This window comes from Hirsutella rhossiliensis (genome assembly GCF_020360975.1).
Source record: "Hirsutella rhossiliensis strain HR02 chromosome Unknown scaffold00016, whole genome shotgun sequence".
NCBI lineage: Eukaryota > Fungi > Ascomycota > Sordariomycetes > Hypocreales > Ophiocordycipitaceae > Hirsutella > Hirsutella rhossiliensis.
Genome location: NW_025408682.1, coordinates 587,796 through 611,957, shown reverse-complemented (window position 1 = coordinate 611,957; position 24,162 = coordinate 587,796). Strand labels below are relative to the sequence as shown.

Here is a 24,162-nt window from a genome sequence, read left to right as displayed (position 1 = left end):
CATGAGGAGAACTTCTATGGCACAAGACGCCTTCACACCCAAAGAGTCGACGAGACGAATGCCGCAATGGAAAGCGTAGAGACAGCAGGAAGAAGGCGAAACCGCAAAAGCTCTTTCTCGGTGAAAATAAAAGAGAGCATTCGAAGTATATGTAGGTGAAAGTGAGTTGATGAAGAATCTCGTTGAAAAAAGACCAAGCCTTTGCAAAGAGAAGAAGAGAAGTGCAGCTTCGACTTTTGCCTGCTTAAGAGGAGGTTATGGATAAGTAAATGTAGAGGCAACAAGATGCGAGAGATTTTGCGTTTAAATGAATGTCACTGGCGGCCTGACAGCCGCTGCTGCCTCGGAAGTAATTGGCCGTAATAGTTGGCAGTGCAAACCGAATGGATCAACGAGAACAATAGGCCGGAAGCTGCCAACTGATTCACCGACGCTCGTTTGCACGCTGAGACACTGCGCACGTGCCAATGCCTATTGCTTTCCAAACGAGCTTGGCCAAGGTATGGGGAAGGCGGAGGGGGATTGTTACGATGGCTCTTTTCCACCAAGGTTCCAGCAGCGCTGTTGAGCGGGAAGATGTTGGCTCTTTGACAATACGACCTTGGTCTTGCAAATGGAGGGAGTCTGGAGACTCGGCTAGGCGGATGAGAGTAACTCAAACGAATCCATGTGCGCGGTGATCAGGGGCAACTCACGATTTGACGCTGGTGTGAATTTGTCAAGAGGGGCTGTGAAAACACCATCCTGTGCACCCAGCGTGTTGCCAACGATGCCCGTAAAGAAACACTTGCTACCCTGAGTACCCTCAAGCGTCATGTGCCTTGTCGGCTCAATGAGAGTCCATCAAAGTCAATGTCCCCTCACCTACCCCCCCGTCTTCTCTGCCACGCTTTCGATCCACCGCGTGCTCAAATCCGGACTCTTGTCAAACGTTTGGTCAAACGGCCACATGGGTCGTTGTATCCGTTTGTGCCCCAGCCTTTGCAAGTCCTGATCCACGCCGCCGGGGGTCAACGCAAGCATCCAGCCCTTGGCCATGTCGAACAGCTCTGGCTCCAAGTACCCAATCTTGACGACGACAACGTCTGCACGTCGAGGGTCGAGGCGCAGGTCAGTGAAGTCCCTTTCCTTGTGATACGGCTTGCGAAGGCGGGTGAGGATGGCGTGGACGGATCCGACTTGAAGGACCACTTCTACCTCAGCGTCTCGATCACCGCGCTTGATTGCATGCACAACGCCCGTCATTGTCAGCGGAGGCGCATGGATCTTGTCAGCTTCCGCCCCTGCCGTGACCGTAACCGTGGCACCGACACCTGCTGCGACAGCTGTCTCGACGGCTTTTGGTCCCGGTAAGCTGGCGTAGATGACGGTGTAACCCGAGTCCGGGGCCTTGAACTCGGGGCGATCCAGGAGCTTGGTCAAGCCCCATGTCACATCGCCAGAACCACCGGCAGTAGGGTTATCGCCCGAGTCGGAGATGAAGAACGGCCGTTTTTCCTGGGGAGACTTGACGGCGGCGTCCAAGCATTCGGCAAGGGAGCCCGTGGGCGCGACAAATTTGAACTCGCCGCGCGCATCCCAGAACAGCTTCGCCAGTCGCTCTGCGCCCCAGGATACAGGCTCCTTGTCCCAGCCCGTCACCATGACCACCGCTCGATTCCTCGGCTCGTCAGCCCAGGCGTATCCAACCCAGATGGCAGCGTCAATGACGCCAGGACACGCCTCGACCTCGGGCACGGCCGCGTAGATGCGCTTGGCCGGCTCCATCCGAGTAGAGGTTTGCTCGCCAGGAAGCAAAATGGGGATGGGGATCCAGGCTTTCAACGGCCTGCGGTCGGACGAGGCTTGGATTAGGTTGACGAGATTACGACAAGCTCGCTCCTTGGTTTCTAGCACATCGGTGTGTGGTGCAAAGCGATAGCAGGTGATGAGGTCCGTCAAGCGAGCCAGCTCGCGTGACACATTGCCGTGCAAGTCCATGGAAGCCGAGACGAGGGTCTGGGGACCGATGGCTTCTCGGATACGCCTCAGCAGCTCCGCCTCGGCGTCGTCCATGCCCTCAACACACATGGCCCCGTGGATGTCGAACCACAGGCCATGGACCTTTCCCTTGGACATGATGCCACAGAGACGAGAAACGATTTCGCCCGCCAAGGCCTCGAAGGCGTCTCTTTTCACAATGCCCCCCGGGATGGCATGCCCGATCAATGCACCCTCCCACTTGGCATCTCGCCCGAGCGGCTGATCGGCGTGGAGGAAGGGATATCTGTTGATGATGTCGTCGCCGCGCTGGGGATGGAAAGCGGCGGCAAGCGTCCTCGACGGGGTAAAGGTGGACGTTTCGCAGCCTAGGCCTGCGACTGCTATGACAGGACGAGCAGACATGGTCTTGGCCGTGAATTGCAGAGCACGTAGGATTGAAGTTGGGAGGTTGAGCTGGCGCGGGGTTTGGAAGCCGATTGGATTTCCCGCCAACTAATTACATACAACCGCAAAGCTCTCCCTCAACTGCAGCCAAAAGGGGCCGAGTCAAGCCCATCCCATAATAGCATGTAGTAGGTGCGCCTTTGACGAGAACCGGAACCTCCGTCACACTCTGTTGACAAGAGATGCAGGCGGCGGCAAAGCATGACCCCGAGTAGGTAGGAAAGCAAACCCATTTCGCCAGAAAATATATATACACATAAACTGCTCGAGAGAGTTATGCTAGAGTACAAGTATGTTACATTATAAAATCATGTTTTATGTCCTGGAAGCAGCTGAGCTGCGCCATTCCCGCGCTGCCAATTACATGTATGTAGTCATGGAAGGACTTACTCTACCAAGGGAACATTCCAACAATTCGGACATTAATCTTCAATCGCTTCATCGCCATCTCATCCGCTCCTTGTCAGCGGTTCATGTCGTCGTCGTGGCATTATTCGAGTACAAGCTCATCCTCACGCCAGCGCCGCAGTAGACCTTTTTGTCTCCCGGGCACAGCATATCGCACTCCGTCTTCGTCACATTCTTGCCTGGCGTGGCGCCGTCGATGCCCGCAAGATTGAGCTTGTCGCCGCACCAACATTCCCGGCCATACTCAACCCCTGCCCACGAATAGCTCCAACACTTTCTCAAGCACCGGTCAATGGTCATGTTCTTTCCGTCGTCGAGAACTTGGAGTTCCAAAAGACGGCCATTTGAGGGCTCCAACACACAAGAGTAAAAGGTGAAGTTGGCATTCCCAGGCCAGACGATGGGGCCTGTCGGAGTCGCTGAAGCCAGCTGCGTGGTCACCTTTGTCGAGTTTGTCACCGTACTGGACGTCACAGTGGGCGTATCCGGTAGACCCTTTGAACTTCCCGACCCGGTGGACGACGTGTCGGGCGCCGTTGACGGAGATGGCGTTGCACCTTGGGTCCCTGAGCTGTCAATGGTAGCGTCGCTGAGCACGTCCCCAGCCAGGGAAGGGCTCGGCGGCGCCGTGGTTGCCGAATCACCTATTTTGTAAAGCTGAATTCTGTTTCCAGCGCCGCAGTACTCGGATGCATCGCCAGCACAGGGAAAAGAACAATCATTCTCATTGCTGGCTTTGACGCTTCCTTGCTGAAGGCTATTGCCACAGTAGCACTCCCTTCCATATTCGGTGGCAAAATACTTGAAGCCATCGCAAAACTTGGCGCATGACTCGAGCGTCATCTTGTCGTCGGCAGAACCGCTTCCAAGCAGAGCTCGGCTGTTTGTGGCTTCTGTCCAGCATCCTTGGGACTCGTACTTTCCGACCGTCTTCTTTACGGCCGGTCCAGTAGGCGTCGGACCGGCGGAGCTGCTGCTTTTAGTCGTGGGGCCTGGGCCGGCATCAGTAGTAGTCGTCGTCAACCCAGGGGTGGTAGTCGTAGAACTGGACGGCAGCGGGGCACCGAGCCTATAGACATTGAGTCTCGAAGGGCCACCGCAAAACTCGGTCGTGTTGTCTATCAAAGTCAATTTCTGCCAAGAAGCCGACCTCGAGAGCATACCTGTGCAAGTCATGCCACAATCCACGTCGGGAGCGTGCACCGAGCCGGTCCCCAGCTGGTTACCACACCAGCACTCCCCTCCATATTCCAGTCCTGCATAAGAATACGTCGCTCCCTTGCAGGCATTGACGCACATAGCCACCGTCTTCTTCTCCGTGTTCACGCCGTTGGGAAGCGCTCGGGCGTTCGGCGCTTCGGTAAAGCACCCCATACTGATGAAGCCCGATACGCCGGGGTTCACGACGGGCCCGGTGACTGGGGGCCTGGTGTAGTTGCCGTTCCACCGAAGCGAGTCGGCAAACAGCGACATGTAGGTCCCGCCGGCTGCGTCTCCTGCCCCATTGCCGCCGCAAATCTGGTTGATGTCTCCCGCACAATTGTAATTGCAATTCTGGTCATCAACCTTCTGCAGCGGAATCTGGTTTCCAGCCCAGCACTCGCGAAGATACTGTGTACCACAGAAGATGTAGCTGTTTTTCGCGCACGCCGCGATGCACTGCGCGTTGGTGAGTTTGTCGGCGTCGATGAGCTGGTTTGGCAATTGGCGGCCTGGAGTGTTGTCTTTATAGCATCCAATGTACCGAAACTGGCCTTGTCCGCTGGGCAGCAGAGGAGGTGCCTGCTCAGCGACCGCGTTGCAGAGGAATTGGATGAACTGCTTGCCAAAGCCGGGGTCATTGGTGTTCATGGTCCACTGCGCCGTGCCGTTGTAAGACGCCACGTTCCATTGGGACTTGGGCGCGGCGCAAGTGAGAACGGCAGTGCCGCTTTCGCCGGGTCCAAAGGACGAGCCTTCGGCCAGATCGACCTGGTTGGCTGCTCTCACTATGCTAGCAACGCCGAACGGAGGCTTCGAAACGGTCAAAGATAGCTTCACCCCGCCGGGAGGGGCATTGTTGGTGACTCTGAACTTGAGAGATCTCGACGTGTTCTCAGTCACGTTACCAAAGTTGAAAGGAGTGCCAGACTGGTACTTGACCCAACCTTGGCCATCGGGTGTCTGAAACTCAAGAAGCGCGATAGCTGCTGGCCCGGAGGAGCCGGCAATGGAGACTGTGCCATTGCCGCCGTCGGTAACAAACTTGACGAAGCCTGTGAAGGTGCCGCTGGTCGTTGAGTTGAAGGCGACGCTGACGGTCACGCCCGAATTGGCCGCGACGGCTGTCGGGACATTTTGGAGCGTAAACTTGCCGACGACAAGGTTGCCATGGCCATCCCAGGGCTGAAACGGTCCCGTCGAGTTACCCACCGAGTACAAGATGGATATAACGTTAAGCGGCGAACTGCCCCTGTTGGAAACCACGAGACTCTCCGATACGCCGCCGGGGTCTTGTCCGGTGACGATGCCTTTGAACGTGATGGTTGTTGGGCTCAGAGCCAGGAGCGCACCAACGCTGCGTCCCGTCCCAGTGAGCCTCGCGTGAGTCTCGGTGCTATAGCCAGCGATGCCGTTGGTGGTGTTGATCAGGAGGTCGACCGACTGAAAACCGACGCCCGTCGGACGGAAAACGGCATCAACGCTAAACGATTGTCCCTGCAACAGTTGAAGCGGCAACTTGGGCGAGTCAGAAATTCCAAAATGCTTTTTCTCTCCCAGCCCGATGCCTGTAACGATAAGATCGATAGTGGCCTTGCAGGTGACAGACTCGGTGCTGCTGCTGTTCTTGATATTGACGTTGCCAAAGTCGACAGGTGAAGAGCAGTTGAGCGGGGCATTGACTGGGGCACCGAAGCCGTAGACGTACCCAAGCGTGGTGCCGACATAGAGCATACCATCGCCGAAGACTGGACGAGTAAACTTGGTGATGCCTGGGACGTTGAAGGAGTTTAGCAGAACGAGGTTACCATTTTTTGGAACGGCATTGTAGACTTTGACCCCAACGCCCTGCACGTCTGTAACCCACAAGAGTCCTGTTCCCTCCTGTCCGTCGAGGGAGGTGACGGTTCCGTGGGAGACACCGAGGATGTAGGCGTTGGGCGTTGGCGAGACGGCCACCTTTGTGAAGGCAGGAACGCCGTCATTGCAGGAGAATTTGAACACGTTAGTTGGGTAGCCGACCACGTTGATGTAGATCCATCCCCCTTCTAGCGGGTAGACACCCGCCCCGGCATAGACTGAGTTTTCGTTCTGAAACACCTGCAGGACATCGTCGAGACCGTCTTTGCCGTTGCGATAACCACCCAGATTGTCCAAGTTGAGCCAGTAGGTTTTCCCTGTCTTTCCCGTAACCACACCGACGCGCTTGACATCACCGCACGCAAACTGGCTGGGGAGCATTTCGAGGGGCGAGGTGCCAAGGTCCTTGTCAGCCCCGTCCAAGGCCTGCTTCTCCCACGGCATGAAAAAGTCGACGAGGTTGAGGCTGCCGTCAGCGTTCATGGTCATGTGAAGTGCTGCTTCCTCCAGGGCTGTGGGCGGGTTGAAGCCCTTGACAGGAATGTTGCTAAGCTGGGACGCGTATCCGTTTCCCGTGGCGAGGTAGATGGAGCCGGCGTCGTCCGAGGAGAGACCGCCGCCACTCATCCATATGCCCGCGCCCGGAACAGTGTTGGGGACGCCCTTGCCCTGCGTGGACCAGCGTTCAATAACTTTGCCGGTGGCCTTGTCCCAGCCCATGATCCAGCCAGTGAAGTTGTACTGGACACAGTGGGATGCGAATCCGGCGTAGATGTACTGGCCGGTGAGCAGCAGGGCGGGTCGCTGGAGGTGGATGCCGCCGGTAAACATGCGATTGTCGCCGTTTCTCGATAGAATGCCCTCGAGGTCGACGGGGAAGTTGGGGCGCTCGCTCAAGTCATTTACGTCTAAAGCATGGAGATAGTAGCGACCGGCGGGGCGCCCCTGAGGCTTGTCGCCAAACTTTTGGTTGACATAGGTTTTGGCCATGAGATAGAGGGTATCTGAGCCGTAGTCAATTACACCCGTGGATGTGACTCCGATGGTTGGGTTGATGTCTACACAACCGTCGAGGTCGGCAGTGAGAAAGGGGATGTGGAGGTTTCTGGACGCGAGAATCTCGCCTGTTTTCGAATCAAGTCTGTAGACGTTGTTCTGCGTCGTGGCAAAATAGACGTATTGCTTTGTGCCGCCGTTGGGGGTGTACACGAGAGGTTGGGAGAAGATCTGCTCGGGCTGTCCTACATAGGTGCCGGGGAGAGGTGTGCGGAAGACTTGGCCAAACTGAGAACTGCCAACAATGGCAGGATCCATACGATGGTTTCTGGAGAAGTAAAAGTCAGCAGATATTCCAAGAAGAAGGATGGGCCACTCACGTCTGAAATCCTGAACGTGTATTGTCACCTCCCCATGTGATTGTGTCGGTCGAGGCCAGCGCGCCGACCAAGGCCACCAGGGCCGAGGCGACGACGGCGCCCAGCGGCTTCATGGCTGCGACGGCGACGGCGACAAGGTGGACGATTAGCGGTTAGTGAGACGAGGCAAGCTGTCGTCGACGACGGCGAGCAGTCGCTGGCCAGGCAGGGGCGGAGTGGAGGACGAGAGGAGGACTAAGAGAGCGAGAGGTGGCCATGCTGTGGTTGATATTGTCGCCGCCCGGCCAAGGTACCATTGGATCCGGCTGCAGGACCCTTGTAGCTGTCTTCCATTCTCTCTCTACCTGCTCTTCCAGCCCGGTCAGCACGTACCGTCAGGCCCTGGCACCGACATGCATGTAGATGGATACCTACCTACCTGAGGCTGGCGTGCTGTCGTCTCAAGACGGGCTGCCGAGTGAACCGCGGACACTCGAGGCACCCGATGAATGACGGACCGCTCGGCACCCAGACACTCGCTGTGTGGCGCCGAGCACCCGGTGTGTTCGTCATGTCGGGCTGCCTGGTCGAGGCAGAGCAAGGCCTAATGTCCTGCTTGGGCGGAGGTTCTGGAGACCTGTTCTAGAAGGCGAGCGGAGAGCGTCGGCAAAACGGCCGTGAAAGCGTTGCACAAGGGTCGAGCAGCCACCAACAAACAGACAGGCCTGGGCCGGTCCATCAAGCCAATTGCATGCATGGCGCCTAAAGGGCGGCGTTGTGATGGATGGATGCGGGAAAATGGCACCAAGAATAGGTCGACGTCTTTTTTTCTTTTGCCTTGCTCGGCCGCAAGGCACCCCGGCAAGGCCCCGCTGATCAATCGGGGCGGGGTGCGGTCCCTGATGGCTCAGCGGGCAGATCCGCTGAAGAAGTCCGCTGAGGAACCAAGCTGGCGCCTGGGTAGCAGTACCCAGCTTGCCTCGCACCTACATGCAATGACTGCCCCGCAGCTCTACCGTGTTCTGCTGGTTATAATAGGTAGGTAGTCAGGCTTCTCCTGGGATTAAACGAGGACCCGGTAACATCCAACCCCTGCACATGCTCTGCCTGATGCATGGCGCCGAGGACCGAGAACGCAATGCAGGGGTCATCCATCACCGTAGCCCAGGAAATGCCCGATGTCATGTTACGTGCACATGGGAGCAAGCCACCTTTTGCAATCTCTTGCCTGCCTCAGACCGGCCCGGACCTGGCGGCATGATGCAGCCAACTTGAAGGTGGTAGCATCAATTATTGTTATATTTTTATTCCCGGCTCTGGACTCGATGCAGCATGACCCGTCAGCCCTCGGCACGTCGTCCATCTGCCATCCTCACATGCCCAAAGTCCAGCCCAAGGCTATCGTATTGACTGGCTGCATCTCAGGTCCGCACTCGGCGTAGTTGCTCATCTTCTTTTCTCGTGCCTTGCATCCATCACCGCATCTTCCCCTTCCTGTCATCATTCACACCATTTCGCAATGGTGCTCGACTGCGCATACGAAAGCTGAGGGTAGGAGGGCAGCTGTTTATGTAGTATGCAAGCCTTGCTGCTCGATCCTGATCAGCTCTGCAAGGGGTCATGCCCTTTAGTGCCCCCCCTGGTTCATCAATGCTGTGTAACGTACGGGAGCAAATCTGGCATTTCAGCTCTACCGAACGTAGAGGTCAGCACTTAAGCTCTCACTCTTGATGCATTCACTTGACTTGGCAACTTGGGCCGTCAATTTTTTAGGCAAAATGCCGAGTGCCAACGAGTGTCAACGGGCAGCCTGGAGAAGGCCATTGATGGCACTTTCGGTGGCCTCGATGATGCTCAAAGGGAGGCAAGGCAAGGTAGACAGTTGGCTGGCTGTCTGTCTCGCAACAGTGACCATGTAGACAAGTGTCTTAATTCAGATCTCGGGTGCCACTGCTTGCGACATCAAAACGGCGGGTTCCGCACATACATCGTCTTGGCCTAATGCATCCCGCAGCGAAGACGCAGGTGACTGATGCCCTATCTTTGCGGGTGACCAGCCTCTTGGAACAAGGAGAAGAACACGGAGCACAACTGCAGAACATGAGGGACAAGCATTTTCTTCTTCACACCGCCCGACATGCCGGCGAATGCAATGAAAAGAAAAGGAGAGGCGTGCCCCCTCGAGGGAGTGTAATACCAGAGACACAGACGAATGTTGGACAACCAAAAATTGTGCCTAACGGACCAGCAGCACTCTGAGGGGCTAGTGGCCTCAAGGAGAACCTCGGAGATGCCAGTCCGTGTCCCGATCTCTTGAGCACCGGACTGGAGAAAGAAGGCACACGTCAGTGGGCTAGGAGAATCGGCAGGCACCTCTCCATGTACCAGGAGAGTTGGGCAAGCGGGTTGCTTGACAACGACCATCACAGCAAGTCACTCGCATCATGACGAGGCAGTCACGGGGCTGTCTCACTGCCTACAGTGTCTTTTGACAGGGAGAGAAGGAGACACTGCATTGCGACCGAGTAAGCGGGAGGAGCCAGACCGAAGCTGGGCAAGCTCCAGGGCGATCCTTGGTCAGCGACCGTCCTACCAGGCAAGCACAAGTCCTGACGACAACATCATCAACCTCGCCTAGCACGCCGCGCAAAGGTAAGCGAAGGAAAGAAACCGGGCCTCGCTTATCAGGCACTCCCACGGTGGAGCAAGAGAGGGTGATGCCATGGCCAGGAAACCAATCAAGCAGCATCCGAGGATGGAAAAGTGGCCCCGTCTTGACGGCCATCGAACCACACAGCGCCGACACGATTGTCATTCGCAGGCCCCTTGCTTGGCCGCACCCCCTCGCAGGACCCCTCTTTCTGCAGAGTCTCATGATAAGGGAGAGACCGCGGCAGTGGGCTCATGGCCCCAGGCCAAGCCGATGCTGGGCGGGCATCTCCTCTTTGGTACCAGCAGCCCCCATGGGTCCTTGTCAACCAGACTCTGTTGAGATGTCGACCCGCCACGGTTGAGTACCAGGTATCCGCGCATCACAGAGGTCCTCCACTGCGTCGTCTTCATGGCACAAGCTCCATTACTACTTGACATCGACCGCTCGTGACTATGAGGCTCCCAGTCCTTGGCCTTCGAGCCCTGCGCCGACCTGCCTCTGCCTGCTCCTCGCCTCCCCCATTTTCCTCGAGGACTTGTTCTGCCGGCCAGCCGCGTACAGGTGCTACCCTGGTCGACTCGCCCACGGCCACCCACGACCTCGCCCCCCCGCCCGAAGCCAAGCCAAGTCCCCATCGCGAGGCAGAGGCCGACAACATCTTCCGAGATGCAGTGGCCGCCAGAGCGCCGCGGCAGGACTGGACACGCGAGGAAATATCTGCCATCTACTATCAGCCGCTTCTCGAACTGGCTCACTGTGCCGTCAGTCTCCCCTGATCTGGAGCGCCTTGGTAATGCTGACAATGTGGAGCACAGAGCACCGTCCATCGGCGATTCCACAAGCCCGGCGAGGTTCAGCTCTGCACCCTCATGAACATCAAGGTAGGCGGCTGCACCGAAGACTGCTCCTACTGCGCCCAGTCCACGCGCTATCAAAAGGGCACTGGGCTCGAGGCCAAGCGCGTCGAGAGCGTCGAGTCGGTCCTGGCCGCGGCAAGGCGTGCGCGCGACAATGGCAGCACCCGCTTCTGCATGGGCGCGGCCTGGCGAGACATGCGAGGGCGCAAGAACAGCCTCTCCAACATTACCGAAATGGTCCGCGGCGTGCGCGCCATGGGCATGGAGGTGTGTGTGACGCTAGGCATGGTGGATGAAGATCAAGCGAGGCAACTCAAGGAAGCCGGCCTGAGCGCGTACAATCACAACCTGGACACAAGCCGAGAGTTCTACCCCTCTGTCATCACCACGCGCTCCTACGACGACCGCCTGCGGACCCTGGGCCGAGTCCGAGACGCCGGCATTAGCGTCTGCTCCGGCGGCATCCTCGGCCTCGGCGAGTCGTCGAGCGACCGCATCGGTCTACTTCACACAGTCGCCACCCTACCTGCTCACCCGGAGAGCTTCCCGGTCAACGCCCTCGTTCCTATCAAGGGCACTCCGCTGGGGGACACGCCCCCTCTCGCCTTCACCAGCATGCTGCGCACCGTTGCGACGGCCAGGATCCTCATGCCCGCCACCATCATAAGGATTGCAGCTGGTCGCAAGAGTATGGAAGAGGAGAAGCAGGCCCTGTGCTTCATGGCCGGCGCAAACGCCATATTTACTGGCGACAAGATGCTCACCACCGACTGCAACGGCTGGGACGAGGACAGCGCCATGTTTGGCCGCTGGGGGCTGACTCCAATGAAGAGCTTCGGCAAGACGCCGCCTGGCGAGACTGATGCTGCTGGACAGTAGGGGCTGTTTGTACGGTCATGTCTGATGATGAAGCGGAACAAGAATCAACAACAGCAACAAGCGGTCCCGCTCTTGCAAGTTTGCTTGGGATACCATGTCGTGATGGCTCTTGAATCTCTCTTCAGCAGTAAATGATCTACAGCTTGGGCGGCTCCAGCCGCTCCGCGCTCACCGCGGCCATTGTCTCTGCCACGGCGAGCGTCTTTCTTCCTGCCAAACACTCGCAGATCCATTCCTCTATGGCCTGGCACAGGCCCCGTATCTCTTGTGTGCTATTTCCTGCGTGTAGGCAAAGCCTTACTCGGTCAGTGCCAGTGGGGACAGTTGGCGCGACGATGGGCCGGACCATGAACCCCCTCTGCTGGCAGTGCTGGGCGAGGCTGCGAGCGTGGGCCGTGAAGAGGGGAATGATGGGCGACTCGGGCTCGTTGGGGCTGATGCGAAAGATGTGCGGTGGTGGCTGGTGGCGGGAGCAGAGCGAAGTCAGGAGGCGATGGACATGGCGCATCAAGGAGCGGAGATGACGTGTGTGAGGCTCGGCCTGGCCGCTCATGAGATACTCGTAGGCCGTCTGGATGCCTGCGAGAGAGTGGTAGCCCATGGCTGTGGTGTAGATGAGACTGCGGGCGTAGTTGATGAGATAGGAGCGAGTTGTAGGCGAGCAGAGGACGATGGCTGTTTGGTGAAAGTTGGTCGTGTAAGCCAGAGCAAGCCGACAGCACAGAAGGAAACGCACCTCCAGCACAGCCCAGGGATTTCCCAAAGGTGTGTACTCGCGCCCACACTCTTTCCTCCAGCCCGAGCTGACTGACCAGCCCCCGGCCGTGATGCCCAAGCAAGCCGGTGCCGTGGGCCTCGTCAACAATCAGCTGCCCGTTGCCGAGTGGGAGTCGCCCCTCGACGCAGTCGACCATGTCCCGCAGCTTCGCGACATCGCCATCCATGCTATACACGCTCTCGACGGCGACGAAGACGCTTGCCTGCCCAGTCCGGATGCAGCGACCCGCGTCTCCCTCGGCGAGCTCAGCCAGGACGGCATCGAGGCTTGAGACGCAATTGTGGGCAAACGGCACCGCGCGCGCTCGCCCCAGCCGTATGCCGTCGCGAACACTGGCGTGTATAAGCTCATCGAAGACGACGACGTCGCCGGGCTGCGGCGCGCAGCTAAACAGGCCCGTGTTGGCGGCGAAGCCCGAGTTGAAGAGCAGGCCGGCCGGCGCTCCGTGGAACGCGGCGATTTCTCGCTCCAGCGCCTCGGCCGTGGCCGAATTGCCGTCGAGGAGCCGGGAGCCGGCGCCGCAGCCCAGCAAATCCGGAGAGGCCGTCGACGACGACGCGTGTAGGCGGGCGAGGTAGGCGCTCTGGACGTCGGGATTGGTCTGCAGGGAGAGGTAGCTGTTGGAGGAGAAGTCGACGGCGCCGGGGGCGGGGAGGGTCAAGCGGCGGAGGCGGCCCTGGGATGCTCGGCGGGCGAGCAGAGAGGCGTAGATGTCGTCGAGGCGGTTCCGCCGGGGGGGCATGGTGACGATGGCACGTGCAAGGAGTCCATTAATTCATCCTGTATCTGCTTCAATTCTCACAAAACACGGGTGGCGGGACTACAAGATCAGGAGAAAGCTGCAGGCTGCTTGGAGGGCCTGCCTACAGCTGAGGCAGCATGGTATACTTGCTCTATACTTGCTCCTCGGCACAGGCTGTGGGCCGGGATATGGACCCGGCCCTGCCTACTTGGAGCGATTCGGAAGGTGGTGAAATGGGATCGCCCATGCGGATGCGCACACGAAAAACCCCTCTGCTTGGACTCTCCCGCGTCTGTGGTCTTTGGTCCCGTCCCGTCAGACTCCGAGGAAATTGCGCGCCTTGCTCCGCCGACGTGGACCTTGCTGAGGGAGCTAGTAGGTTGGGTGGAGTCGAGCAGGTAAGGGAGAAGAAGTCTGACTTCTTCCCAACCCAAAGCCTCTGACGAAGCAGCCCGCGTAGATCTATCTACTTTAGCCTATTGCCCTCCTGTGAGGTGGAATGGGCCTGACCACGGTACTATGCCCCTCATGTCTTGGCCTCGAAACCCGGCCATTTCGCCACGATTGGCGGCCCTGGATGTCTAGTCGACCTGGATAAAAATCGGCGGCAGTTCCCCGAGGACGTGGCCATGGCGTTGTTGAAGACAAGCCAGATCTCAACGCGCTCTATCCGAGTCATATCTTTAGCAGATCGGGTGCGCGGTGAGTCGAGCTTAACGGGGTGTTAGACGCCGTCGAAGCTTCGCCGAGGCTCAACCTATACCCATCCGTCGCTGCGCAGCCAAGTGAGGCCAATACCACGCGTATATCACGCGCATTTTGTCGTCAACGCAAAAAGCCAACTCATGCCGTAGAAATTCACTAATAAATTCAACCTGTCGTAACAGTCTGGGGCTGTGCAGGCCTGACGAACAGCCCCGCCCACAGGCTACTCAACCGCCTAGTGTCGCCTTAACAGGTCCCACTCAATTCCGTGTTGTCGAACAAGCAGCGGCGAGTGTTAGTTAGGGCCGGACTACTTCCAGTAGGCAGCCTGATGCGGCGCCATTGGGGGCTTTACCTATTGAGACTGCTAACTCTGTACTCCATACGGTATTCGTAGAGGTCTCCAGAGTCTCGGCGTATCTAGTGTCTTTCCATGGTTTCACTGCAACAACCCAACCACTTTAATTTAAAGAAGGGTCCAATAAACCCCAGATATGATCCAGGGGCTCATTCCTACTCCACAGAAGAGTTTTCCCGGGAAGAACCGCTTTCTCTATCGCGATGCGGGCGAAAGTATGTACGAATGAGCAATGGCTTGAGTGTACTGTACGCAATAGCTCGCACATGGAGTTCGTTTGGTTCGTGCATCACTAAACCAGCGGCGAGGACAACCCTGATGGAGCACCGGCCAGCCGAGATGCAGTGCAGAACAGCCTTATGCTCCATCCGCTGGCTGGGAATTCCAAAGGGCCATGCTAGAGTGAAGAAAAGTCGCCGCACATTTCACGGCCAATGGCAATTGGACAGCGCCAGACAGGAAACGGGAGCGCCCACCGACCACAGCAGCAGCTAAACCACGGTATTGGCAGGGGCCAAGTGGCCGCAACAAGTCATAAGGACCTCTATAGCACCTCTTATCTCTCTCATCGGGAAGTCGGAGGGCATTCCAGTGTCTCTACTACGAGCAACACATGAATCTGGGCGAGTCTGAGACAGGTCGAAATGTTGCCGCCAGGCCATGGGGTGGAATGGAGGCAAGCGGAAGCCCAATGGCACGGCGTATAAATTGAAACGCAGTTGCCGACGGACTTTTTTCGCGCGGGTTAATCAAGTATTGCCCGCGCCGTCTACAGCTCGCCAAAACCACCCCGTGTCGGCTTGGCCAGGGATCCTCTCCCGTGCGGAACAAGAAAGAAGGATAAGATGAAACTACAGCCAGGTTGGGCCAGTACATTATGCCTCTTGACCTCTTCTGCTGCGGCAGCCATAACCCAACCGAAGCTTGACCTAAAGGACCCGCGCTTTCAGAGCTGGTCCCGTCCTGGGGCCGGTGACGGTAAGATTTTGTTTTACTTCATCTCTCACTATCACTCTCACTCTCTCCCTTCTCTAGCAGTCTCTGTCGTCCTCGGTGCCTTGCTGATATAAACGCTTCCATAGTCCGCTGCGCGTGCCCGGCCCTCAACTCGCTCGCCAACCATGGCTTCCTGCCTCACTCCGGGAAGAGGATCAATTCGACGAACATCATCATTGCCGCCTTCAATGCCTTTGGTTTATCGCCCGACACCGCCGCCGTCATCATCACCGACGACTTGCAGAACGCAGGCGCCTCGTTCGACCTCGTCTTCGACCTCGACGACGTCCAGCGGGACAGCTGGAATCACGAGCACGACTGCAGCTTATCACGCCGTGACGCCGCGGAGGACCCCAGCTTCGCTTTCAACCAGGGCTCGTGGAACGATACACTCAACGCGCTTAAGACCTGTGACAAGATAGATGTCAACTGCTTCGCCAAGGCAAAGGTCGCCCGCATCAATGCCCAGAGGAAGAAGAGGCCGGCCACAAAATACAACCCTATCGCCGCCGCTCACGGAGCCACGGAGATCGGCCTGCTGCTTGGTGTCTTCAAATCGTCGGCGGAGAATATGCGGTTGGCACACATTAGGTCGCTTTTCGAATCCGAACGCATTCCGGTGAACCTGGGCTGGGTGCCCGTGGAGTTCGCGGCTGGAGTTGAGGACGTCTTGGATATTGGCACCCAAGTTCTCAAGGCGGACCCTGCCGTTTTGCAAAATGCCGGCGGTGTTAAAGTGATCAGCCGAGACGCAAGTCCTCCCCAAGCCTCGCATGTGAAGAACCGCGTTGACTCTAATGAATCACCATAGGATATCGTTAATGCCCTCGCGCCCCCCACTAATGTTCCCCAGGATCAAGTGAAGGCACTCATCCGTGCCGCCGGCTTCCCTGATCCTGACCATTTAGGGCCGCCTGGTGGTGGTACCACCACCACCACCATTGTCGCCCCCAAGCCTCCCGATAAACCAAAAATTCCTAGCAAACCGGCCGACCCCAAGGATGTAAAGCATTCCGATGACGATGGAGACGATAATGGAGATGATGATGGAGACGACGATGGAGGCGATAATGGAGACGATAATGGAGACGACGATGGAGACGACGATGGAGACGATAATGGAGACGATGATGACGACGATGGAGACGACGATGGAGACGATAATGGAGACGATGATGACGACGATAATGATAACGGTGATGACGACGATGGAGACAACTAAGACTCTTCCAGTGATCAAAATTCTTTCGACAAAGATTCTTTCAACGATTAAGATTCTCTCGGCGACTAAGACTCGTCCGGTAGACTAAAAAGAGTCAACTCTATTGCAAATCAATATGAGCAATAGTTCACCTTGTCCGCACACACGGACTGTGAAGAAGTGGATGGATGATATTGATGATGTCTCTCTAGCTATAGAGAGGTGAAGAAGACTAAGTCTTATATAGACGTAGTTGACAGGCATCGACATGACCGATTAGCCTTCTAGAGACAACCAGTCTCTTGCAACAAATTATAACGAGACTGCATTGCGACGGCGACATCAGGGTAAATAGCGGTCAAGACAGGATATCGAGAACTTGTGTAAGTCATGGCTGTCATAATAATAAGAACGGGATCTTATTGCCTTTATTCATAAGCTTTCGTCTTATGAGATTGCCCCTATCCTACCTATGATCAAGAACCTCGCTCAGGGAATTGCGAAAGTAGAGGTCGGGAAGGGTGATTGATTGAATGATATGCGTATTTTCCCTTGATGTCAAAAAGCGAGGCAAATTACATGCTCGGTGTATCGCAAAATGGCAAGCGATAAGTAGTTTGGTCCCGATGTCTCCATACGCCGCGGAGGGCGGTTCGTTGTCGGCCACCAAACACCATCGGTGTAGGGTAGGCGAGGTGGACTCGGAGGTATAATTATAGCGCCAAGCCCGGGCAGAGGTCCCAACAAGGAATCCCCACCGCACAGACTTGGCACGGCGGAATGAAGAAAAAAGCAGGGGGCCTCATCTCACAACGAGCAAGAGACAAAAAGACTGCGGCCAGTGTGACTCGAACACACGACCTTCAGATAGGTATCCGTAGGATTGAAGTATTACTTCAGTCTGACGATCTCCCAGCTAATCTATGGCCGCAGAGATTGGCTTGGTGACGGGGCAACTCGCATATGCCTTAGATAAAGGGAGCCAAACCCGTGTCTGCTCCACGTCGGCATCGATCACTTGTGGTTACCGAGAGACTGGACGCTCTGACTTGAGCCACTGCATATGGTAAACCTGGGACAGTTCCCGTCCCCCTGGTGAGTGAACTACGGTACGGGCCTGGACATGCACGCAAGCAGCCTGCAGGTCTGATCTTCTTCTCACCGTGGCTGTAAGCCCTCTCTGCACGGCTCATGTGCCTCTTGTAGCCGAGCCAGCGGGGTTGTATTAATTACTGGGCGTGCCATTGGTCCAACCGGCACTTGTTGGCCCCTTGGACTGGAGTACTGGAGCCCGACAGGAACCCCTTCTCGAATACTTGTAGCGCGGGAGACTCGTCCACGGCTTCAATGCTACGTGCGATAGCACCGAATGCTCCCGCGCAGCTCGAGTGCCATGGAGTCGCCCCTGGCGTCGCTGCTCTGGCGCTCACTCCGCGTCTACCAGGTGTTTGGCGCAAATACCGACGTTGGCAAGACCGTCTTTGCTACGCTGCTCGGCAGGACCGCCAGGAAGCTCTGGCGAGACGAGGCCGTGACGTATCTGAAGCCCGTGTCGACGGGGCCGGCCCATGAAGCGGATCATTGGTGTAAGTCGTTGAATCTATCCGTCTCTCATTCGACCCCTTCTTCACCTCAGCCTCGCCAGTACCTGGCTCTCTGCTCATGTGCTCTTTCCTGGGGCGTCACATAAACGCTGCGTGAAGCTGACTTGATAACAGACGAGCATCTCCTTGCGTCGCCTAGGTCTCTTCATCTCTGTCCGAACTGCCTGGTTAACACCCGTTCTCCTCTCTCCCTCCCACAAGCCACATAAATCGCTTCGTCCCTGGCGTCGCCTACAAAACGCTATTTCAGTATGACATACCCGTCAGTCCGCACAAAGCTGCACTGGCCTCGGGCAAGGCAAGTTGCTCAATGGCAGGGACAGACCTGGCCGAGTTGGTCTCTGACATGTTGCGCAAAGCCCGTCCCCTCAGAGGACGCCTTGCTAGCCAAGTGCCGCGAGTACGCCGCCGATTGCAATGCCCGGCGCGGAAAGGGCTGGCTGTTTCTCGAAACCGCCGGCGGTGTTCATTCACCCAGTGTCTCAGGCCGCACGCAGGCTGATCTTTACATCCCGCTGCGCATCCCAACCGTTTTGATAGGCGACTCTCGCCTCGGCGGCATCTCGCAAACCATTTCTGCCTTTGAGTCCCTGCTGCTGCGCGGCTATCAAGTCGAGTCGATCCTGCTATTTGAGAATGCCCGGTATGAGAATCACCGCTATCTCAGTGACTACTTCCAGGAGCATCACCGAGTCCCCGTCACCAGCGCGGCCGAGCCGCCCCGTAAGAGCGACGATGCTCGTCTCGACGCCGAGGCCATGGCCGAGTACTATGACAGGACGGGTTGTCGTGAGACCGCCGGCAGTGTCCTCGAGCACCTGCGTCGCCGCCACAGCGAGCGCATCGCTTCACTCGAGTCGCTACCCGAAAAGGCTCACCGGCACATCTGGTACCCCTTTACGCAGCAGAGCTTGCTCGGCCCGGCAGACATCATGGCCATTGACTCGGCACACGGCGACCACTTCCAGACCCTGATTCCCCAAGCCGCCACCGAGGACGCCGCGTCGGGCAAGTCGCTGCTTAGGTCCTCGTTCGACGGGTCGGCGTCTTGGTGGACGCAGGGCCTGGGCCACTCCAACCCACGCCTGACTCTGGCTGCCGCCTCGGCTGCAGGGAGGTATGGACACGTCATGTTCGCCGGAGCAGTCCACGAGCCAGCCATGGAGCTTGCCGAGACGCTGCTGCAAACCATGGGCAACCCTCGCCTCAGCCGCGTCTTCTACTCGGACAACGGAAGCACCGGCAACGAGGTCGCCCTCAAGATGGGCCTGCGGGCCGCGCGGCTGCGTTACGGGCCAGACGACGAGCAGCAGCTAGGCATCCTCGGCCTCAAGGGTGGTTATCATGGCGACACCCTCGGGGCCATGGACTGTGCGGAGCCGTGTCTGTTTAATGACAAGGTTGAGTGGTACGACGGCAAGGGTTACTGGTTCGATTACCCGACAGTTCTGTGCTCGAATGGCGAGTGGTCTGTCAAGATCGACGGTGGCGGGTTGCGAGCCGAGTTGGGCGACGCCAAGCGCTTCAGGTCACTCGATGAGATATTCGACATGGAGGCCAGAGAGAAACGTGGCGAGCACCAGCCGTACGAGAAGCACATTGTGGATATTCTAGATCGTCTGCATAAGCAGGGCCGCAGATTCGGCGCCTTGATCCTCGAGCCCATCGTCATCGGCGCAGGCGGCATGGCTCTCGTGTAGGTCGAGAAGTTCTCGCGAGCCCTTCGCCAGAGCTAACAGAACAATGCCAGCGACCCCCTCTTTCAACGCACGCTGGTCAACGTGGTGCGACGGTCAACCCGTCTCTTCAGCGCGTCCTCGGGCGCCGCCTCGCCTCCACCAACGACGGGCCCGCATGACTGGGCCGGCCTGCCCGTCATCTTCGACGAGGTCTTCACCGGCTTATACCGCCTCGGCCGGCGCACGCCGTCGTCCTTTCTCGGCGTCCACCCGGACATTTCAGTGCATGCCAAGCTCCTGACGGGGGGGCTTGTCCCCCTGTGTGCCACGCTGGCTTCCGAGTCCATCTTCGACGTCTTCAGCAGCCCAGACAAGACGGACGCCCTGCTGCACGGCCACAGCTACACGGCGCATCCCGTCGGGTGCCAGGTCGCGCTCGAGTCGGTGCGCGCGATGCAGGCCATGGAGCGGAGGGGGGATTGGGACTGGGCCAAGAATCAGGGGTGGACGGGGGCGGGGAGGCAAGAAGGCGACAACTTGAGCGAAGGCGTCTGGTCTGTGTGGCCGCGCGACTTTGTCGAGTCACTCTCGCGCCGGTCGCAGCGCGTGGATGGAGTATGGGCTCTGGGAAGTGTTCTCGCGATCCATCTTCGAGATGGGGCGGGCACCGGATACAGCAGCAACGCCGCCGCGGGACTCCGCGAGGCCCTCGGCCGCGGACGAGACGAGCCCGGCGTGCGAGGGCCGTGGAATGTGCACGCCAGGGTGCTGGGCAATGTTCTGTATCTCATGACGAGCCAGACGACGACGGAGAGTAGCATCAGACAGCTGACGGAGCTTGTCGAGGAGAGCCTGGCGACGTAAACGACCAAGCGTCGTACGTGTAGAAACCATTCCTCTTCCTATACTTTAGCCGAGGGCCTGTTCAAGGACTTCGTGCTCCCGGAGCAGAACCATGAAGTGCGCCTTACGGGGTGACGTGGGATTTACGCCACCCTTGCTGTTGCACACGTCCTCTGGTCTCGTCCTTGTTGTGAATTTTGCATAACCCAGTCTCGGGTAGATGCACAGATGCCATCGTTAGGCACCCATGTGGCTCTGATCTGGGATGGGCTGGCAGCCGGCTCATTGTCAGTCCACCTTTCTGATCGGACGAGACACGTCCTGTTCAGCGAACACGGTTGGTTAGCCTTTGTCAACACTTTCTTGCTGTTTGCTTGTCGCCCCTGGATATAAAGCTTTCTGCTCTTCCAATGTTGTCTATGAAGCTTCCAGTCGCGACATGACTCTTCTGCAACAATCTGCACCTCAATTTGTCGCCCTCGACTCACAAATCTGCTATTTAACTGCTCAAGACGTATGAGCCCTCGATCGCAAACACGACTTTGAAGCGAACTCGATGCGAGCCAGAGGGCCTGTGAAAGAACCTCGACGATTCAACAGTGCCTGCGGTCACGCCAGGGTATTGCATCTTCTCAGAAGCCTCCCCGGATCAAAGCTAATCAAATATTCGGAAGAACGCATGGATGACTTGTGAACTACGCCAGTCTACGCCCTTGTTCAGTGTTTGAGTTGCCCCGGTGCTTGCTGCAAGCATGCACGTACAGGAAGCAGGGCATGTCGGCCATGCAAACAGCCAGAGTGCCACAGCAACACGCCCCGTCTTCAAGAAGTGGTCGATTTTCGCCTCTTTGTCGCGCCTCGTCTGGCCGACGTGGAGTCCAAGACGACAAGACGCAGCGGCCAGCAACGTCAACACTCGCACATCAGCAGCTCACCGGCGTCCTCCGACCAGAGGGCTGAACTGGGTGACGGACTCTCGTGACGATTTGTTATATGACGAGTCAGAATTCGCAGTCGCAGCCGCGGCCGACGTAGACACTGTCCTGGGGACCTCGACGTGGGAACTCGTCATGGCGCCCGAGTCGGAAGAGCTTGATCGGTTGACGGGCTCCTTCTATCCGTCGGTTATCCACATGGCAAGGCGCGGCCGGTGCCGCTTTGAGCGGCTCGGCTGGGGGAGAGAAACGACGGGCGGAGGGGAGGAGACGGGTGCATAGGCTGTGCAGCTGGTGGTGGACTTGGTACGGGCATAAGATCGGTTCGATGATGCGATGGTCTGGTGAGAGTCAAGATGGCCGCAACGAAGCGGTTTTGCTGCGCTGACCGGATACTCGATAGATGGCTCCCGTTGTGAGTAATTAGCTCAACCTTCCTCAAAGAAGCCCGGCTCTACGCCGTTGCCATCAAACGTCTTGTGAACAAGATGATGCATCGTGTGCTTGGCGACATTGACGTCCGGTGACGCTGTTGGCCACCCGATAGCCTCGGCATGGCATCACGGCCGACTTCCAGCACTTGATGAACTCCCGAGACGCGTTGCCGCGATGATGAGCTGCTGCATGCACAGTGAGTAGTGGATACATACATGCACGAATGCATGTATGTGGCTGTCCGAGACAGCAGAAAGCAACGCCGACTCCCCGGGCCTGAGGTTCGGCAGCCGTCAGTCTCACGAGAACTGGCCCTTTCACTCAGCTCATCTCACCATGTAACGCCCCCTCGGGCGCATACAGCTGCCGGCTAGTTATGTTAAGTCGTCTCTACACGTAGTGCGTAGTCCTCCTGTCTCACTTCCCCGCCCTCCGGCACATCCGCCCAGGCATATTTATTCCAGCAGTCGCCAGCCGCCCTGTTGTCCGTCCGTCATCTCAACGTTGGGCTTAGCAGCTTGAAGCGCGGACCCAGACAATGGCCCTGATCGAGTACGCCCTGTCCTGGTGGACTGTTGCCGCTGCCCTCGTCGTCCTTGCGGCGTCCTACGCCTACGACCATGTCGTGACGCATGCCCATCTGCGAGGCATTCCGGCGCCGTGGGGAGCGCAGTTCTCCAACCTGTGGCTGTTGGCCACCTGCCGCCGCGGCGAACGCTACCGGCGCGTCGACGAGGCTCACAGCAGGCTGGGCAAGGTGGTGAGGATTCAGCCTGGGCACGTCAGCATTGCCGACGACGGCGCCATTGCTGCCATCTATGGCCACGGCAATGGCTTCTTGAAATCGTAGGCACATTACGGCGGCGAACCCGGCTTCAAGGGACTATCCTGCTCACCGTTGTTTGGCCACCAAGGGACTTCTACGATTGCTTCGTCTCGATTCAGCGCGGCCTTTTCAACACGCGCGTCCGGGCCGAGCACACTCGGAAGCGCAAGCTCGTTTCCCACACCTTTTCGGCAAAGTCGGTCGCCCAGTTTGAGGCATACATCCAAGACAACCTGCGCATCTTTGTCCAGCAGCTCGATTCACTCGTGGAGCAGAGCCGGGACCGCAACAGCGCCGGGCAGAAAGAGGCCCAGGTCGATTGCCTGCCGTGGTTCAACTACCTCGCCTTTGACATCATCGGTGATCTTGCCTTTGGCGCCCCCTTCGGCATGTTGCGCGCCGGTGCCGACAGGGCCGAGATCAGGGTGTCCCCGGAGAGCCCGCCCGTGTACGCGTCGGCGATCCAGGCCCTCAACCGCCGGGGCGAGGTCAACGCAACCCTGGGCTGTTTGCCGGGGCTCCGGGCCTATGCCCGCTGGCTGCCGGACCCCTTCTTCATCCAAGGGGTCGACGCCGTCCGTCAGGTGGCGGGAATTGGGATCGCGCGCGTCAAGAGCAGGGTGGAGAGCCCGCCGGACGAGCAGCGCAAGGACCTCCTCGCCCGGTTGATGGAGGGCCGTGACGACAATGGGGAGCCGCTGGGCCGCGACGAACTGACGGCCGAGGCACTGACTCACACAATCGCCGGCAGCGACACCACGTCGAACACGTCGTGCGCCCTGGCGTATTACCTCGCCCGCTACCCGCGGACGCTGCAGAAGCTCCAAGCGGAGCTGGACGCGGCCCTTCCAGATGACGTGCCTGTCCCGACGTACGACAAGGTCAAGGACCTCGAGTACCTTGGCTGGGTCATCGACGAGACGATGCGGCACCACTGCACTTCGGGCATCGGCCTACCGCGCGAGATCCCGCCCGGCTCGCCCGGCGTGACGCTCCTGGGCCGACATTACCCCCCCGGAACGGTCCTGTCGGTGCCGACGTACACGATGCACCACTCGAGGGAGATTTGGGGCGACGACGCCGACGACTTCAAGCCCGAGCGCTGGGCAAAGGCGACGGCGCGGCAGAAGAACGCCTTCATCCCCTTTAGCATCGGGCCGCGGGCGTGCGTGGGCAGGAACGTGGCCGAGATGGAACTGAGGCTCATCGCGGCCACGTGGGCGAGGCGATATTCGGTCGAGCTGAGACAGGGGGACATGGAGACGAGGGAGGGCTTTTTGAGGAAGCCCCTGGCGCTGCAAGTTGCTCTGTCTCGGAGATGACGGGGCATCATCGACCGCGACGCGTTGATGAAGGGCCGTTTGATTGATGAGAGAGAGAAATGTAGGAGGAGCGGTGAGCCCAGTCCGGGACGACAGCAA

At 58.2% G+C, this 24,162-nt stretch overlaps 7 protein-coding genes and 1 non-coding gene across 8 annotated transcripts; 4 read left to right on the top strand and 4 right to left on the bottom strand.

The window, feature by feature from the left end:
• Positions 1–864: 864 nt before the first annotated feature.
• On the bottom strand, positions 865–2,385 carry HRG_10557 (metallopeptidase family protein; the record flags this gene model as incomplete). The annotated part of the gene is made up of 1 exon (XM_044869028.1): positions 865–2,385. One exon carries the CDS (start codon positions 2,383–2,385, stop codon positions 865–867), a length of 1,521 nt encoding a protein of 506 aa, XP_044715770.1.
• A 513-nt stretch (positions 2,386–2,898) lies between these two features.
• HRG_10556 (WSC domain-containing protein) lies at positions 2,899–7,384 on the bottom strand (the record flags this gene model as incomplete). The annotated part of the gene is made up of 7 exons (XM_044869027.1): positions 2,899–3,242; positions 3,300–3,392; positions 3,480–3,827; positions 3,900–3,953; positions 3,999–4,091; positions 4,455–7,219; positions 7,272–7,384. 7 exons carry the CDS (start codon positions 7,382–7,384, stop codon positions 2,899–2,901), a joined length of 3,810 nt encoding a protein of 1,269 aa, XP_044715769.1.
• A 2,971-nt stretch (positions 7,385–10,355) lies between these two features.
• Positions 10,356–11,639, top strand: HRG_10555 (biotin and thiamine synthesis associated domain-containing protein; the record flags this gene model as incomplete). The annotated part of the gene is made up of 2 exons (XM_044869026.1): positions 10,356–10,664; positions 10,719–11,639. 2 exons carry the CDS (start codon positions 10,356–10,358, stop codon positions 11,637–11,639), a joined length of 1,230 nt encoding a protein of 409 aa, XP_044715768.1.
• Positions 11,640–11,775: 136 nt separating this feature from the next.
• On the bottom strand, positions 11,776–13,159 carry HRG_10554 (aminotransferase class I and II domain-containing protein; the record flags this gene model as incomplete). The annotated part of the gene is made up of 3 exons (XM_044869025.1): positions 11,776–11,883; positions 11,941–12,314; positions 12,376–13,159. The coding sequence occupies 3 exons, from the start codon at positions 13,157–13,159 to the stop codon at positions 11,776–11,778; spliced, it is 1,266 nt and encodes a 421-aa protein (XP_044715767.1).
• A 1,908-nt stretch (positions 13,160–15,067) lies between these two features.
• HRG_10553 (peroxidase, family 2 domain-containing protein) lies at positions 15,068–16,440 on the top strand (the record flags this gene model as incomplete). Its single annotated transcript, XM_044869024.1, has 3 exons — positions 15,068–15,200; positions 15,305–15,954; positions 16,030–16,440. The coding sequence occupies 3 exons, from the start codon at positions 15,068–15,070 to the stop codon at positions 16,438–16,440; spliced, it is 1,194 nt and encodes a 397-aa protein (XP_044715766.1).
• An 812-nt stretch (positions 16,441–17,252) lies between these two features.
• Positions 17,253–17,350, bottom strand: HRG_12137. The gene has a single exon. It is a non-coding gene; the product is annotated as a tRNA-Phe (tRNA).
• Positions 17,351–17,812: 462 nt separating this feature from the next.
• Positions 17,813–20,566, top strand: HRG_10552 (aminotransferase class-III domain-containing protein; the record flags this gene model as incomplete). The annotated part of the gene is made up of 4 exons (XM_044869023.1): positions 17,813–18,003; positions 18,225–18,321; positions 18,383–19,719; positions 19,774–20,566. The coding sequence occupies 4 exons, from the start codon at positions 17,813–17,815 to the stop codon at positions 20,564–20,566; spliced, it is 2,418 nt and encodes an 805-aa protein (XP_044715765.1).
• A 1,887-nt stretch (positions 20,567–22,453) lies between these two features.
• On the top strand, positions 22,454–24,063 carry HRG_10551 (cytochrome p450 domain-containing protein; the record flags this gene model as incomplete). The annotated part of the gene is made up of 2 exons (XM_044869022.1): positions 22,454–22,761; positions 22,830–24,063. The coding sequence occupies 2 exons, from the start codon at positions 22,454–22,456 to the stop codon at positions 24,061–24,063; spliced, it is 1,542 nt and encodes a 513-aa protein (XP_044715764.1).
• Positions 24,064–24,162: the final 99 nt, after the last annotated feature.